We start from the raw sequence: 16471 nt of genomic DNA on the forward strand, positions 1-16471 counted from the left end.
TATACGATTTAAAATAAAAACAATAATCGTGGCTTGATATTGAGTAAGAACATGTTTTTATGAACCACACAGCTTCCCGTCTACCAAGACCCGACCGGACAAAAAGACGCGGTGCAGGCACGAAACATACTACCAATACAAATACATTGCTTTTCAATTGTTCTATGTGACACGAAAAAAAGGGGAAAATCGTGTTGGTGAACACAAATCAATAGATTAAATGTCGTGACTATAACACAAAATGCAGTGAGACTGTTATTTCAGGTATGGGGCTCCCACACTGCTTTATAATAAGATATTCAGCAAAGAGTACACAGTCTGTTGCTTCAATGGTAAAACAATAGTAAAACCGATCACACAATGACATTATAACAAATAATCTTCACTGGATGTACTCATCTCAGAGTCCCATAATACTAGTTTGTGATTTGAGTGACTAGTATACGGGAAATGTGGTATATTTAGCATTGAAAATGTCTGATTAAAATAGTAAAATAACTTACTATTAATATAGTGATATTGCTGGAGTGACTTTACTATGTGGTCACTTCAATGACTGCTACGGGTTGTACATTAAATAATAAATATAATGGCAATCAAAAAATAAAATGAATTACTCTTGTTAACGACTCTAATGGAGCCATTATGTTAGCAAATCAATTAAACACCTTAGCATGAATTTGTTTTTCCACCAGCCAAGGTGTAAGCCAGTGACATATTTAACATGTTGTCAAATGTAGGAAAACACCAACTGAACACAAGGCAAACTGAAAAAATATATACAAAAAAAGATTGTAGCTGTTAGCATTTATGCTAACAGGCAACCCTTACCCTGCAATGCACTGGAAATCAGACATTAACTGAAGGACTTTATCAGCATCTACACATTTTACCTTCTTAACTACAAAACAGAAATACATTGACCATTCTCAAAATGCATTCTGTTTTAGTTTTAGATTAGATGACACTTTCATAAAATGTGTAAAACATGACAATTTATATCAAGCCCAGTAATTGACTTGTAGCTATATTGTGTCAGGGCTCTAAAAATGGCCATACGAGTCTGACTTTAACCAGACTTGAAATATCTTGAAAATATTACTTGGATTATTATTTACATTAATCTTTCAACTGATTTCCGTGAGCCTGTACATTGTCCTGTAGCTTAAAGGACAACCAGCGGCATAGCTAACCAAATTGAACGGCAACTAGCAGGTACTTTAGCCAAAAGTTAAGGTATCTGTCCATCGCTCCATAAAGCACATGATCAGTACTCTTTTCTGTCTTCAAACTGTCTATAATATCTTATGACATCTTAATTAAAACCCCAAACAGTTTCACTGGTGAAGTCTAGAGACAGTTAACTAGTTCTAATTGTACCGCTTTAGTTGAGGTCAAGGAAAATATGAATGACCCATTTATATCAATCCAATGAAAGCCAATATCAAACCCAGCCCATATAGCATTGTGATTTAATTAAAACATAAAGCCCTTAGTTCAATTTTGGTATGACAGGTTTATGGTGATGTTCTCCTGGGTGATGTGAAGTTGTCAACAAAGACATCTTAAACAATGGCAACTTTGCATTACAAATAACATAGTCGACCAAAGGACTCCTTTATGTTTAGGTGTCAATCCAACCCCATCAAAAAAGTGTTACCCAAATGGTTATGACATTAAGTATAAGTGGTTTGGGGTGGAAAGGCTAACACATCCTTTAAATGGAAGAAGAGTATCTGATGATTTTACATTAGTCAGTTAAGCATTTATCTTATTCCAACATTCCGTCTTTATAGTGCACTGTGTGGGGCCACTATTTACTTTGTTAATCACATCGATGAGCCTACATCTGTCAGTTACATTTTGACTAAATGTTTCCTATCTTCTCCAACTCCTCCTCTACCCGCTCTGCTTCTTCCTCCTGCGATACTTTGCAGTCCCTAATATCTTCCATCTCCACCATATCTTCCTTCTCTTGGACCACCCTTGGCCTAACCTCTGCTACAGGGGTCTCTCTACTTTGACTTGCAGGTTGAACAACACCTGAAACAAAGACATCTCCCCCCTGACCAAAGGCTAGACTAATTATTGCTCTTTCTGATTCAATCCTTGTTTCAGAAGTCTCTCCTTTCTGGTCTTTTATTAAGGTAGAGGATTCTACAGAAAATTCTCGGCTGCTGTCAGGGCTGGCTTTAACAACGGTCACACTACTTATTCTGCCCCCTACAGGTGAGGAGGGGGACAGAGTTGTGCTAGGGGACGGAGGCAAACTGCTCAGTCTGTCTTTAGAAAGCTGATCAGGTGGAGAGTAAAGGGCAGAACCTGGAGAATCGCCCTCGACTGGCGAGAGTTTAGCCGTTTTGAGAATCCCCACCCTCTGTAATTCTGTCTTTTCTTCAGTCGTTGGGGTTCTGGCTCCTTCCAGCACTTGTTCCTTTGGAGATAATGGGATAGAAAGCATATCCTGTTTGGTCAACGATGTTATGGACGTCAGACTTCCCGACTTTGAATTTGGACCCGGTGAACTTCTGGAGGACCGGTTTCCGTCGGCTGGAGTAGAAGAAGGGTTTTGTGGGGATACTGGAACGGTGTCAAGTCTGGGGCTACCAATCATAGCAGGTGAGGGAGTTCTGACTTGTAATGGACTAGCACTTTTTCCAAAGGATGAAGATGGAACGGGTGATTGGCTAGTCAACGCTCTGCCTGATGGGAGTTTGGGGCAGGGAGTGAGGGCAGGGGAAAGAGTTGTTTTTGCAGCCTCTGGTGGAGTATTTCTTAAACTTAGTTTAGGGCTCGCTGTGACCACGGGTGAGATATGAGTTTTTAATGAAGTGTCTGAAGAGGGGGTCTTGATTGGGAACGAAGATGGAGAGGATGAACCTAAGCTTATTAAAACTTGGCTGGCACTCAATCCTGATTCCAGATCAGCGCTGGAGCTTGGGTCCGTGGGAGTTTTTGTAACTGTAAAACCTGTGCTAGAACAGGGTTCAGGTCGAACATTAAGAAGGACAGGAGTTAAACCCGGAATGGATCCATGCATGGGGGCAATTGGAGTAGAGGTCTGTAGAGGTCCAGGATCAAATGCATCTTCATTTTTTGACATCTTATCCTCGGTCGTAGATGCTTGTCCAAAAGATGGAATGGCAAGAGAAGTGGGTGCCGAAGCTGATGTAATCCCAACGGAAGGTTTGATCCCCAGGCTCGTATGAGGTTGAGGACTAGGCTCATGTTTAGAGCCACCCTCTGGACCAGACTTGGAGCCAGGGGACTGATCCTTAGCTTTGGAATAGGGAGAATTAACAGAAGCTGAAGTTGTATTCTCATATTGAGGTGAAGCAGGCGTTTCATTCTTTAAGTTCTCCGCTTCAAGTTTGATACCAGGTTTAGTACCACGTTCAAATGCGACTTCAATGTTCTCTGCCGGCAGAAGTTCCTCTAGAACTACAGGTTGCTGCTGAATAGCAAGTCTTACAGCTGCAGTGTCCCTGCCTGTCCCCTCTCTGACTTTAATGCCGCTGGGGTCGCTGCCACGCCTCAGCCCGAATATGCTAACACTCTTCTTGCGTTTCCCCACATTCGGAGCCACCACGTTGGAGCCGTCGAACATGCTTCTTAGATTGTAAACACCCTCCTTCCGCTCCTCGCTGTCCTGGGATTGGTCCAGCTGGTCCCCTGAACTGCCCAATGGATTAGGGCCTCCATGGAGCTTCTTATCAGTGTGTATCACCCTGAACCTGAATAGATTATGATACATTCAGGATTATGAGTTTTGCTACCCCTTCCCAACATGCACTAATTACAAAGTAGTTGAATTGTTACCTTCCAACAGAGAAGACAGTCTGCTCTCCAGGTCGTTGTTTAATACGGGGGGTTCGGCTTTGTTGCCGGCCCTTTTTAGATCGGACCTGAGCACACAGGTGGCAGGAGTTGTGGCCGGTGCCTGAGTGGACTGTGTGGTGATGGGGAGGAACACCACCAAGGGACTCCTTACGTAGCCTGAGCATAAAACATCATCAGATCAGTAATATGAGATATAAGATAAGAGTTATTTTGTTGATGTACATACGTATTTATACACTCGCTTCCACATAACCATATTGTTTTCCACTGGACCAAGAGTGAAATCTGGAATAGGTGTTGGCAGTGTGTTCTCGGTCAGGGAGGTGGAGTTAGGACTTCAACAGCAATGGTCACACCAAAATAATTGGTGCACTGGACTCTTGATAGTTTATAATACAATTGTGTCATATTTGTCTGGGTAGTCATTGGTCATTTTATCATGAAAAGTGTTCCTATTATAGTGGTATGAGTATTGTTTTGGATGTGTGTAGTCTAAAGCTAGAACTAAACTCCTCCTGGTTGAATGTAAGCCAACATTTGGGTGTTGTTTGGTCCCATTGAGAATAACACTTTGGCAATGTTTAAAGTACTTCAAATGCTTTACTTACTACTTACAGGGAAATCAGTGACATTATGATTCTTTAAAAAAAAAAGACAATGTTTACATTAATTTAGGGGATTCCAGTATTTAAGGAGCTAAATTAAAAAAAACATTTTTCCCTCTGACATGCAGTAAACAGCAAATGTGTCACACTACTACAGACTGCTGGACCAGCTTACCTGGGGTCGTGGCGCACACACACCTTCTGGTTTCCAAACATCTCATTGAAGGCTTCCATGTTAGCTAGAGGTGACAAAAGGAAAATACATATGAGGGTGGTACTTACGTTTAGAAAGATTTGCTAATGGAAACCTTTTTTATCTGAATGGAATTATAATGTAGAATAAATACATGATGCATTGAAGGGTTTACGGCAGTGAAAAAGAAGAGTAAAATAGAACACAGTAAAGGAGAAGGATAAAGGACTAATGGAAAGACTTATGTTGATTCTTTGGAACTTTAACAGAAATGAATCCAAAATACTATACAGAAGTTATTTAGTCACCTTCATTTTCAATAATGCATTTGAGGATCTGCTCCACAGTGTCCTGGTTCTCCTCATCATCTTCTGAAACACAGTAGAACAAGGAAAAGGATAAACTTTTAAATATTGCAGAACATATAAAATGAACTGCTTGCAGTAGTGTGAAAAGGGCCAAGACTGAATTGAAGTTCTTTCAGTTTGTCTATCAATGCTGCAGGAAGTGTACCAGCAATCTCAAAACAAGGATTTGAGATAGAGCAATAGTATGTTTGTTTGCACTTTAGTTTGTGGGATTTGTTCCATTACTGCCACTGACGGAGATGAGTCAGATTCATGTTTTTTTCTTGATGTTAACACCAGGCCGTTGCTCAGTCCTGTGCATTAGAAGGTTGGCTTGGTCTGAGCCCTTCCATTCTGTCCATTCACAGAGCAGGTGTATTAGTGTGTGGACTTATTTAGAGGTTCCATGTCTATTCTCAACCCACCGTCTGCATTTATGCCGATCTTCTCCTCCTCCCCCTCTTCCTCATCCAATTCTCCGGTGCGGCAGCGGTAGCCCTTCTTCTTCAGGAGGTGGCAGACAAGGAAGCCAAACAGTCCGGTGAGGAAGAAGAGGAAGACCACCACAAAGATCATGTAGGGTGGGGGCTCATCCCCCCCTTCAGAGACGTCTAATTCAGTCATAACGCCGGTTTAACCTGAGACATGGAGAGACAGATAAGAATAATCATTTCTGCGTACTTTCAGCAATTTCAGTTTTATCTACTAAAGTGAAAACATGATGTTCAGCTCAGCGTGGGACAACTGGGACATTAGAGTAAAAAACACATTTGTGAGACTGTACTCTGTTGACAGTGGCGTTTTTATATGTACAAAAGTGGTGGGGCACAAAAAATGTAGATGTCTATATATAAGCTTCTGCAGTGAGGTTCATGGCTGGTGAGGCACTGGCACTGACTCTTCAGGTTTACAAATATTATATTTTGACCTAAATCAAAATATAATATTATTTTCAAAAGCTTTTTTTGTCTGATGATTCAATTAATTTTAAACAGACAGTTCAACAGAAGGATACCCAAAAAATGTAATTTTATCATTTAAATATTGAATTGTTCTCTCTTAGTAAGATCCCATTTTCAATCAAATTGCAGTCTTACCTTGACTTGAAGATTAAGTCCATTTGCCTATCCCTCTGGACAAAAATCTCTATTACTTTTTTGTAAAAGTCCTCCTTATGTTCTTGTAGTTTCAAAAGTCTATCATAAATCTAATCTAATCAATAGATTTATGATTCGAAAATGATAAAAGTAGGGTAGACATGTGGATATTATCCGGCTGAACAAAACGTGCATTTATCTAACAGCTACGTTTCCCACAGACCTTATTTGGAGCTATTTTCTAAAATCCTATGGAGAAATCTCATTGCTTTTTTGTCGAGGGAAGCCATGCGCAGCTTACTTCCGGGTTTTAGGATGCGTCACTGCAGCTCTCTCGTCTCCTCTTCACACACCACACTTTTCGCGGCACACGTACTTACAGCCAATCAGCTCTGAATTATGTGAGATGACGTATGGTGGGGATGGTAGCTATTTTTTTGCCACACACAGTAAATAGGAAAATATTCTGAGCATGCGCAGTGTAGTTTTTACAGTCACCATTGACTTAGACAGTGAGAGGGAGGGGCATGATCGGGTTTTGTCCCACATGGCTCTAAACAGCTCAATAGGCACACACTGTAGACACTAATTAGAAGAGTACAGACTAAAAGGAGTATTTGGTCATAAAGCAAAGTATAAATCCATCCATAATAATGGAGGCATTTCACTCAAAACCACATACCTCAAAGTGGAGCAAGAGTAAATATGTGATGTGTGTCTTATTAGCTTAATGCTATGTTGCTTGGCCCAGATAAAAAACATGAGAAAGACAGCCACTTACATTATACAACATCCACATAATACCCACATATTACAGACACATTATATATTATATATATATATATGTTGTCTTACCAGATAAAAGCTATAATGACAGAGTAATCAGTAAGGAATCTAGTCAGTGTGAGGACATGCTGTTGCTTAATGTGTGGAGAGTTCTACAAGCTGAATAGGAGATACCTTACTTTGAGTATCACCCCCCACACCTAGCCTCGGTTTAGAGAGTTAAACCAATCAAAAGGTACTGGCTTGGGGGTTGGTTTAAATTGCCTTATGTTGCAGAATGGTTAACATCAGGAGTCTGTCAAAAAAACTGAATTAGATCAAATTAGCCTTCTGGAAAATGTTCACAAACCAGATAGACCAGCCGTCATCAGCAGTTATTTGTCTCCTATCCTCTCTGCCAATGAGATTCTCAGCCAGAAGATACAAATGATACTCTTTTCAACCATTCTGTCCTCGGTAAGTGCCTCTTACCAAATGTGTTTATTCTAGAACCTGTACAAATATTATCAAACCAGAGAAACATAATTCTGGGGCATGGAGTGAGACAGGAGTCCTGTCTGAGACCAACACAGTTTCTTAATTACATCAAAAAACAATCCCCAGTCCTACGTCTCCTTGAGATTAACATTAAGTTCCTGCTCAACGCCAATTAAATAGTTCCAAATGTCAACAGAAGAGGGTTTACAACGACGTCATGGTAATCCAGAGGAGAGAAAAGTCTCAGTGAAATAGACACAACTGCACCCTGGGTAACACCGTGCCAGAACAGAGCTCAAACTTCTATCAGGTGGTTCCAACCTGGCCATAAAACAAAGTGTTAAAAGGCTTGGGGAGCTTTGAATGCAAATAAAAGCGATTTGGAAAAATATTTCATGAATATTGCTCAACATCTACGATTCTCTTTCCAGGCCAATTTTGTTCCCTGTTTTAAAACAAGAATTTGAAAACCAAGTCTGAAACACCCTGAGTAATGCTTGCAGAAATAGCTACCCGATAACAATTATCTTGCATGCAAAGCTCAACTGAGCAATCAGCAATCTCCAAGTGTAACCCCCTTCTGGACCAGCTGATAATACGTTAAACACCTCAGTCAGAAGCCAGAGACACCGTCCTCCATCATACCAGACTAAGCTATTGACAGACGTTTAAGCTTTATTTCTTTTTTATCTTCCACTAGTTTTCTTAGTCAGCTTAAAAAAATGAATAATTACATAAATAAAGAATATTTTTAAGCACAACAATGCAGATATACACACACGGCATAGTATTATGCCTGATATTGCTGTGATGTTCTTACTTTAAATACCTTTTTGTTATGCAATTGCTATAGCTATAATCCCCTACAAATGCAGTACATTATAAAATACAGTAACCTAGCAGTATTATTCCTCTATCTTCCTGTATGGCTGATATTGAGGAATACTACATATTTCTTACCATCTCCCTGCCGGTCCCAGTGAAAACATCGGAACATGTCAAAGTCAGCATGATCAATGTGAAATATGTGTGTTGAATAAGAAGCTAAAAGCAGCAGTGTGTGCCCCTCCTGCGTAGAAAGGGTTCCCCTCAGCCCCACCTACCTGTCTATCTACAGATGACGTGTGTGAGTACACACAAATGTACACAGACATTTAATAACAATATTTGCTCTAATTATAGGTACATAATAAATGATGTCCATCCATTTATGTATATGACCTGTTTATGTACAAAACATGAAGTTTTAATAGTGTACATGCACACACACAGTTAGAGCATGACTCAACATATAGCAGCTTATCTTGGCCCCCCCTACTGACTTATCACACACACACACACACACACACACACACACACACACACACACACACACACACACACACACACACACACACACACACACACACACACACACACACACACACACACACACACACACACACACACACACAGAGAGAAGAAACTGGGATGTTGGGGTTAATATTAAATTGAACCTCTTTTTTTCATTTAAATTAATAGTATTGCTTTCAACAATCCTAACACAGTTAATGTCATTTGTTGACATTATACATTTCATTAGAGTCAACATTTCAGTTTTTTCAGTGCACTGACAAACACACACATGCACACACACTGGATTGTTAAGCATTGATATCATTTAGGATGGGATTAGCGCAACATTAAACACCTTCAAAATGTAACTTCGTCATTTTTCTATCCATCCGTCCGTCCGTCCGTTTATCCATCCATCTTTTATGACTGTAACAGGGCACCGTATATCTCACCTGGAGCAGGCGCCCCATGAACTCCACAGAAGCCTTCACTGCGTGTCCCCCTCCCGCTTTCCTGTCTTGCTGTGCTGATCCTATCAGATAAAGGCAAAAAGACATAACCCTGTATTGAGTGAAGGAGAATAAGCTGTACCCAGCATGCCGTTCTGCAGTGTAGCAGATCATGCTTGAAACAGAGGGTGTATCAGGGTACTTCTGTGTGTACTGTCAGTCACTGTGCTCAGGTATCACACCGTCTCTGTAGGACCAGATAGCTCTGGCTCTGTGCTTTAGTTTGTGTGTTCCAGTTGGGGATGTGGTTTGGGTTCTAGTCTGTTACAATTTGGTTGAATCTTGACCTGTTGTCAGGCTGCTAGCAGAGTGAGGGGATTCTTCTCTTTGCTCAGTTCCTGGCATTGTATTTTTTTGTTGGCAATAGCAGTGGGGGTCACTGTTTCTAAGTTTGAAGCAGGTATTTTATTTCTCTTAGTTTGATTTTGAGCTGTAATGGGATTTCGCCTTATTTAGTAGGCTTTAATTGTAGTTTTTTGTGCACCTACAAGATGTTTTGAAGGACTCTGAATCCATTATGTTGTCCAATCTGGCCGACACTTGGTATGTGCCGGATTGGAATTGGTTCTTTGGCAGATTTGAGTAATGTCAGCCAGCTTTTTATAAACATTTGACAGTAAATGTGACTTTTTGTTTCATAGAATGCCCTGCATGCTTTCCTTCTCATGTACATTTACTGATGGGTTAAATATTTCCCAGTTCTGTTGTTTTTCTATTTTCTATGACTCAGAAAGTGTCTGTGGTGTCTTGTAAAAGATGCACAAAATGGCTGGAAAGAGGACAGCAGCTGTGGACTTCCAGTAAAGTGCATTATTTGATCTTTATCTGAAGGCTGGTAAACAGCACTGTTTGGTCTAGCTGCAGGCAGTGGCAAATCAATTCATGTTTCACCCTGAATACAAGTTTATTTTTGACCATTTTTCGTTATGTCAGCAGGTTTGACTGAAACACAACATCCCTTCTTGTTATATCTAATTAATGACCATGGATGTGATTTAATATAATAAAGCTACAGATGCAGGAAGAAACACAGGTCTGACACTGAGAGGAGATACTTATACACATTCTCTCTCCATTAAACACACACAGCTTAAAGAGGCAGAGAGGTGACTCAGCATAATCATGACCTCCGCAGAATGCTCTCTCAGTGACGTGTGTGTGAGTGTGTGTGTGTGTGTGTGTGTGTGTGTGTGTGTGTGTGTGTGTGTGTGTGTGTGTGTGTGTGTGTGTGTGTGTGTGTGTGTGTGTGTGTGTGTGTGTCATTGCGTCACTATAACAGTGTGCTCCAGAAGAGGGGGTGAGCTGGCTAAACTTGGTATATGAACACCATGAGCTGAAATGATGCAGCAAACCATGGCCTCTGTAAATGGTATTACGTGTAAACTTTAGGTTTAGTCAGGTGTATTATATTACATGTGCCTCTTAGGCTTAAATGAGAAGCACATACAAGCGTAAGTGGGTTTTATTTTGATTCTAAGATGTTCGAGGGCGGCACAATGATGCGTTGACAGCAACCCACCGTAGACTCCCCTGAAATCTTTTACTTCTAACCAGTGATGTAAAGTAACTCAGTACATTTACTCAAGTACTGTACTTAAGTAAAATGTTGAGGTGCTTGTACTTTACTTGAGTACTTCAATGTTTTGCTACTTTCCTTCTACTCAGAGGTACTATTTCAGAGGTAAATGGTGTACTTTTACTCCACTTATTTGATACCTTTAGTTACTTTACAGATGTGGATGAATGATGTGAAATATAATCAAGTATTAAATCAGACTTTAGTTCCACCTGGAGTAAATCCACAAGCTACCCTGCAGTATACAAAGCCATTCAAACTAGCTGCACCTTTACCAGCTTTGAGAACACTTTCATGATCAATCATTATAAAACATATCATATATATTATTCTGAAATGGACCAATCTGCACAATGACTACTTTTACTGTCGCTACTTTCACTATAATACTTTTCTACTTTTACTTGAGTAGCATTTTGAATGCAGGACTTTTACTTGTAACAGAGTATTCCTACACTCTGGTACTTCTACTTTTACTTAATGACACACTCTGAGTACTTCTTCCATCGCTGCTAGAGTTAAATGTACATTGTGAACTGACTACACTGAATGACCAGTGTTGAAGCAGTGGAAGTGACTGACTCACATTGTTGAACTTTTCTCTTAGACTTTAATTAAAATACCATGGAAATAACTAATCATGATGTGAAAGCTCTTTAGTAAATGATTGACTTTTAGTATTGTATGAAGCGGGACAGCAAGAACAGAAATCCAGTATCCATGTATTATGTGAATATTGTGTCAGACAGCTCAGAGAGGTTCCCTTGCTTTGACCACTTCCTCTGGTTTTTCACCCTAAGCTTTAACATCACCCACACTGTCAACTCCACCATATCAATCCTGACTTCATCATCACCAGCAAGCTTCTACTTTAGGGAATCCATATGTGTGTCCAACTAACACTTTTGCAGGAAATCCAACTTCGCCTTTAAATATTTTTCTGAATCCTTCACTTCACCCTTTAGAAGATAGAATGACCTCAGCTAACAGTATGTCATATGGATTTTTTTCCCCTAACTGTTTAGCACTGTCTGTTAATGGTCTGTATGAAAGTCTGACAAATCTGTCAAACAATTAAACAGGTAGCAATACTAAAGTGTAGAAATACTTTGGAAGAAGTTAAAGTACTGCATTACAATCTTACTTAACTGAAAGTACAAAAGTACGGACATCAAAATGTAGTATACATTATAGTAAAATTACTTGTTATGTTAAGGTGCACCTATCATGCTATTTTTAGGCAATAGCATAGGTCTCAGATATATACAAATATATAAAAAACATGTCTATGAAGTGTTTTTCTCAAAATACCAAACAGATCACCCATTCTAGCCATGCCTCATATCCCTCTATTTTCACTTCCTGTTTCAAAAGGGCATGCTCCCCCGGGAAGATGTTTTTTAAAATATTGAAGTTAAAAACATCAATCTGGTGCACTTTGAGAGCAACATTGAGAGATCTATGGATCAGAGTCCTGCATCGGGTCGGGTACCGCGGGTGTTATTTTTTCAAACGCTTTTTTCCGGGTTCGGTTCTGGGTAAAACAAAGATGATGCGGGTCGGGTCGCGGGTATTGCATAATAAATATATTAAAATAATAATAATTTAGTTTAATGTTTTAAATCCTCAGACCTCTCCCCCGCGGGACCGCGCATAATCATAACCTCTGCAGCGCATCAATCTGCTGCTGAGGTGAAGCTCTCTAGCGGAGAATACAGCATTTTCAATAACACTTCCTCAAGAGCGAAATCCAACGTCTGGGATGCTTTTGGTGTCATCCTTTTTATTTATGGATATTTATTATATTTATTGGGGGAGGGCAGGAATGTCAAATGGAAGGGCCCTCCCACGGTGCCGGGTCTGAGATAGATAGATGGATAGATGGGGTTATTAAGCCTACATTATTTTGTGTGACTGTACCTGCAGTTCCTCCCTGACTTCCATCACTTTCTCTCTCTCTCTGCCAAAGCTGAGCTTCGAATGACGTAGTCTTTTCATCATATCTGAGTCAGTGTAAAAAGAAAACAATACAATGTTATATCTTCAATGTTTTACTCAAATTGAAATGAAAGAAAGGCATTACAAGGTTTGTTAAAAGGTAATCCTTCTGACATTGGATGAATGTAATTAACTTTAGCTCTCTAGCTAGTTTATTCACGCAATTTAAACCAAAGTATAGCCTATAGCTGCAATATAAGTTAGTGTGCATGTTGTCGGACGTCCACTGACTAACGTAGAGCGTTCACACAGGATCTGCTGGTCATATGATGTCCTGATGAACAGAAACACAAGTAGCCCGCTGGACTCAGATCTCTAGATACCTCATCACTCCTTCGCTGCTCCGGTACAAGTCCGGGCTGCGGTGGTTTGTTGATACATGTCGTCTTCTCCTGTTTGCTTTAATCGAGGCTACATAGTTATGCAGTGCCCCCATCGTCAGTAAATGGAAGTACTACAATGAACCCCGTTTAGTGCAGTTATTTCACAAGTTTTGTTAAATACACAGCTCGGAAAAAATTATAGAGGTCCGGACCTCGGTGACCTCAATGGTGGATACGGCCCTGTGTGTATCTAATAACGTCATCACAATCGGCACATTGATATGCAAATTAGGCGTTAACTATAGTTAACGCCTAATTTGCAGTTACTAGTTTTATTTCCATTAGAGTGAAAGAAAACATGGAAGCAAACAGTAACTTCATAATTTTGATTGTTGGCTGCTCATTTAATAACTATTAATTTGACTCGTTTGTTGTCTGCTCTTGTGCATTGTGAATACTAAAGAAGACCATTGTCTCTGTGTTAGCTGATTATTTTTGTAGAATTCTGTTGAGTATTAAACAATTGCTTAAGTGTGAGGGTATTACAAATAAATTGGTCAGTAAGTCAGAGATGTGCAACTATATTTAACTTTTTGTTTTAAAACATTTTTTTATAAATGATTATGGGAAGTGCCCTTTTTCTCACTTGAACACACGCCCCCCAAAATGTCTGTGCACGTCCCTGCCGGTGACACATATGTATGTATAAAAGACATCAAAAAGTGCATTTTGCATGATAGGTCCCCTTTAAGTCTAAGATAGCCATAAGTCTATTTCTTTATTTAGAGATGAATGTGTTTGGTGTGGAAGATTTCCTTACACGTTTTTGTCATGTCAAACATCACTTTTCCACGCACAACTCCCTATCAACTAGCCGCAGTGAACAGAGACGGAGACAGTTCTAGCGAAACTTGTATGCGTGACTTCCGCTCCACGTTACTCCATCAGCACTGACATGAGCTCCATCTGATGAATATTTGAATAACGTCCCGTGGGAGGCCTGGGAACTGAGCTCTCTTCCCCCCGACTGAAGCGACTCCTCTACATTCCAGAACATGCTATTCTGTCCATGTTCTCAGTACTGAATACAAGTCCACAGTTAATGGAAGTATTTCAGTCCTCTTCACCTTGGGCCGTCCTACAGCAGCCACTCCTCTCCCAACGTGCCGCTGCTCTTTAATTATGTAAAATATTCTATCTACAGCGGCTTTACGTTCGACAGCTAACAAGGTCTAAAACAAGGTATATGAATACTTTAATTAAATCATTTGGCGCTGCTCTTGTTCGGCTCACACAAAAAGCCAATTACCACTATTCCCAAATGTAATTCACATTGCCTTTAACAAGGTAGCACGCAGTTTGTCAATGGCAAGTGAGGCGCAGTGTGTTCCGCGGCAGGAATAATCATACGAAACATTTCCAAACTTTTAACGTTGATATAAGAGGATATTATTGTATTAAATCATATCTACCTTTTTCTGAAACATTTTGGGTTTAATATTTTTGTTACATGTGCCTACCTATAGGCAGGGGCAGACTGGGACTAAAAATAATTTCACGACGGGGGTGCATAATTTGACACACCACCGGAACCCGGTCCCGATGGCCAGTCCGCCACTGCCTATAGGTAGAACCATCAAAGTGCGAGATTTTCCCAATGGAGTTTGGCTTGTCACTTTTCATGCAGGACACAGGATGGGGTTTATACACCGTATAGCACCATCACCGTAACGCTGATTCACTGCATGATCCTCCCCACCCTGTCCAACTATACCAAAACCACATCGTCATTTACATCTCTAGAACTGCGACCAGCCAAAGGGTCGCACACAGGGAGACCTTATCTAACCTTATCTGAAGGTTAAATAGCTAATCAGACAGTATATTAAAACAACTGCTACCTATTGGAGCACCAAACAGAGAGATGTAGCGTGCGACTCACCTTCAGGCAGGCAGGGGCACCGCCCGCTCCTCGGATGCTGTCCCATGCTGCAGCCTGCTCATGTCCTCTGGAGCAGGGGCTGCGCTGCTGAGCAGGGCAGGAGCACAGGAAGCTGCAGGGCATCTCTCGGGCTGCTCCATAGGATACTCCTGCTGCAGACCTACATGTAGCATTTGTTTATGCAGAGAGTCAGATGAGCTCCACGCAGCCTCATGTGCTGTTTTATTCCCTCCTTTATTCCCTCCACCCATTCTAACTATATCCAGAACACAAAACATGTATCAAGTTAATTATTTAGATAAACCCAATTAAATGGGTTTTGCACAATTTAAAAAAACCGTAAACATAACAGATAAGAAAATGTGCAAGAGGCACAAAAACCATTTACCTAAATAAAAGCTTAAAAATCACAATTTTATACAAAACACAAGGACAATATACAAACAATTGCTTGTGTAAAATGGCAAACTTTAAGAACAACATACAATACTTAAAACTTCAAGAGAACAACACTGATGTGAATATGAAAACCAGGCATCATACTGTGGTCGGATAATTGTTCAGGTGTTTTTAATGCGAGGTACAGGTATTTGCTATGATTGATATATTTGAATAATTTCAGTATATTTTTTAGTTGTTTGAAAACATATATTTTCATCAGAAGTACACTGCAAGTGTTAGGCAAAATTCAGCTGAGAACCCTATCAGTGATAGGGTTTAGTTTGAACCTGGAACCAATGTGTGCATATGCCAGAGCTGAATCTTTTTTGTTTTTAATTCTATCTATCCGTTTTTCTGTACCTCATGTAATCCTTCTTGACAAGAACTTTGAATCCCTGAAAACACTAATTCTAGATCTCAAACTGATTTCTCAACAACTATGTATTAGACCAATCTTTTTCTTCAACACACCTCCTGGATAATTTATGGTTTTTCACCGCCCTTCTTCTTCCCTGCTCAGAAGATAACACAACGTGCAGGACCTGAGTTGTTCTGCTGCACCTCAAGTAGATACAACATCTTCACCTTTTAAGGCGCTGCCCAAGGTACATGTCATCTTGGGAAATGTCTTGCATGAAGTGGTGCTCAAACATTCAGTGCAATACTCCTCCACAGGGCACCGAGCTGCAGCACAGAGCCCCACAGGAAGTCATTCCTGCCTGGGGCCAAACTGTTTCACTCCTCCCTCAGAGCATCACACTCTTAACAGACTGGCCATTGGACTCCCCCCCTCAGCAGCCATACACCCACACCAAACTGTGAAATACTGACTTTACCTACAATAACTTGTGCAATTATCAAAACTCTGCAACTATGTCATAATAATTTAAAAATAACTGATAAACATGAAACACATCTCATATGTTATCAAAACGAAATCACATAAACCATACATTGCAATAATACTGTACATATTTGTACATGCTGTTTTATATCGCAGTA

At 40.3% G+C, this 16471-nt stretch overlaps 1 protein-coding gene across 5 annotated transcripts; it reads right to left on the minus strand.

Annotated features, from left to right (window-relative positions):
• Window positions 1-255: 255 nt before the first annotated feature.
• rell2 (RELT like 2) lies at window positions 256-15130 on the minus strand. Of its 5 annotated transcripts, none has more exons than XM_034222849.1 (7): window positions 15029-15130; window positions 9133-9212; window positions 5411-5623; window positions 4947-5009; window positions 4621-4684; window positions 3820-3996; window positions 256-3734 (listed from the first exon to the last, which is right to left on the minus strand). In XM_034222849.1, the coding sequence occupies exons 3-7, from the start codon at window positions 5607-5609 to the stop codon at window positions 1868-1870; spliced, it is 2370 nt and encodes a 789-aa protein (XP_034078740.1). In that variant the 5' UTR covers window positions 5610-5623; window positions 9133-9212; window positions 15029-15130; the 3' UTR covers window positions 256-1867. The 5 variants fall into 5 exon arrangements, with proteins under 5 accessions (XP_034078740.1, XP_034078738.1, XP_034078739.1 ...); XM_034222847.1 differs by having other exon boundaries at window positions 9036-9212; XM_034222848.1 differs by lacking the exon at window positions 15029-15130 and adding an exon at window positions 12686-12742 and having other exon boundaries at window positions 9036-9212.
• Between the last annotated feature and the right edge of the window lie 1341 nt (window positions 15131-16471).

Source organism: Gymnodraco acuticeps, unplaced genomic scaffold (assembly GCF_902827175.1).
Source record: "Gymnodraco acuticeps unplaced genomic scaffold, fGymAcu1.1, whole genome shotgun sequence".
Classification (NCBI taxonomy): Eukaryota; Metazoa; Chordata; class Actinopteri; order Perciformes; family Bathydraconidae; genus Gymnodraco; species Gymnodraco acuticeps.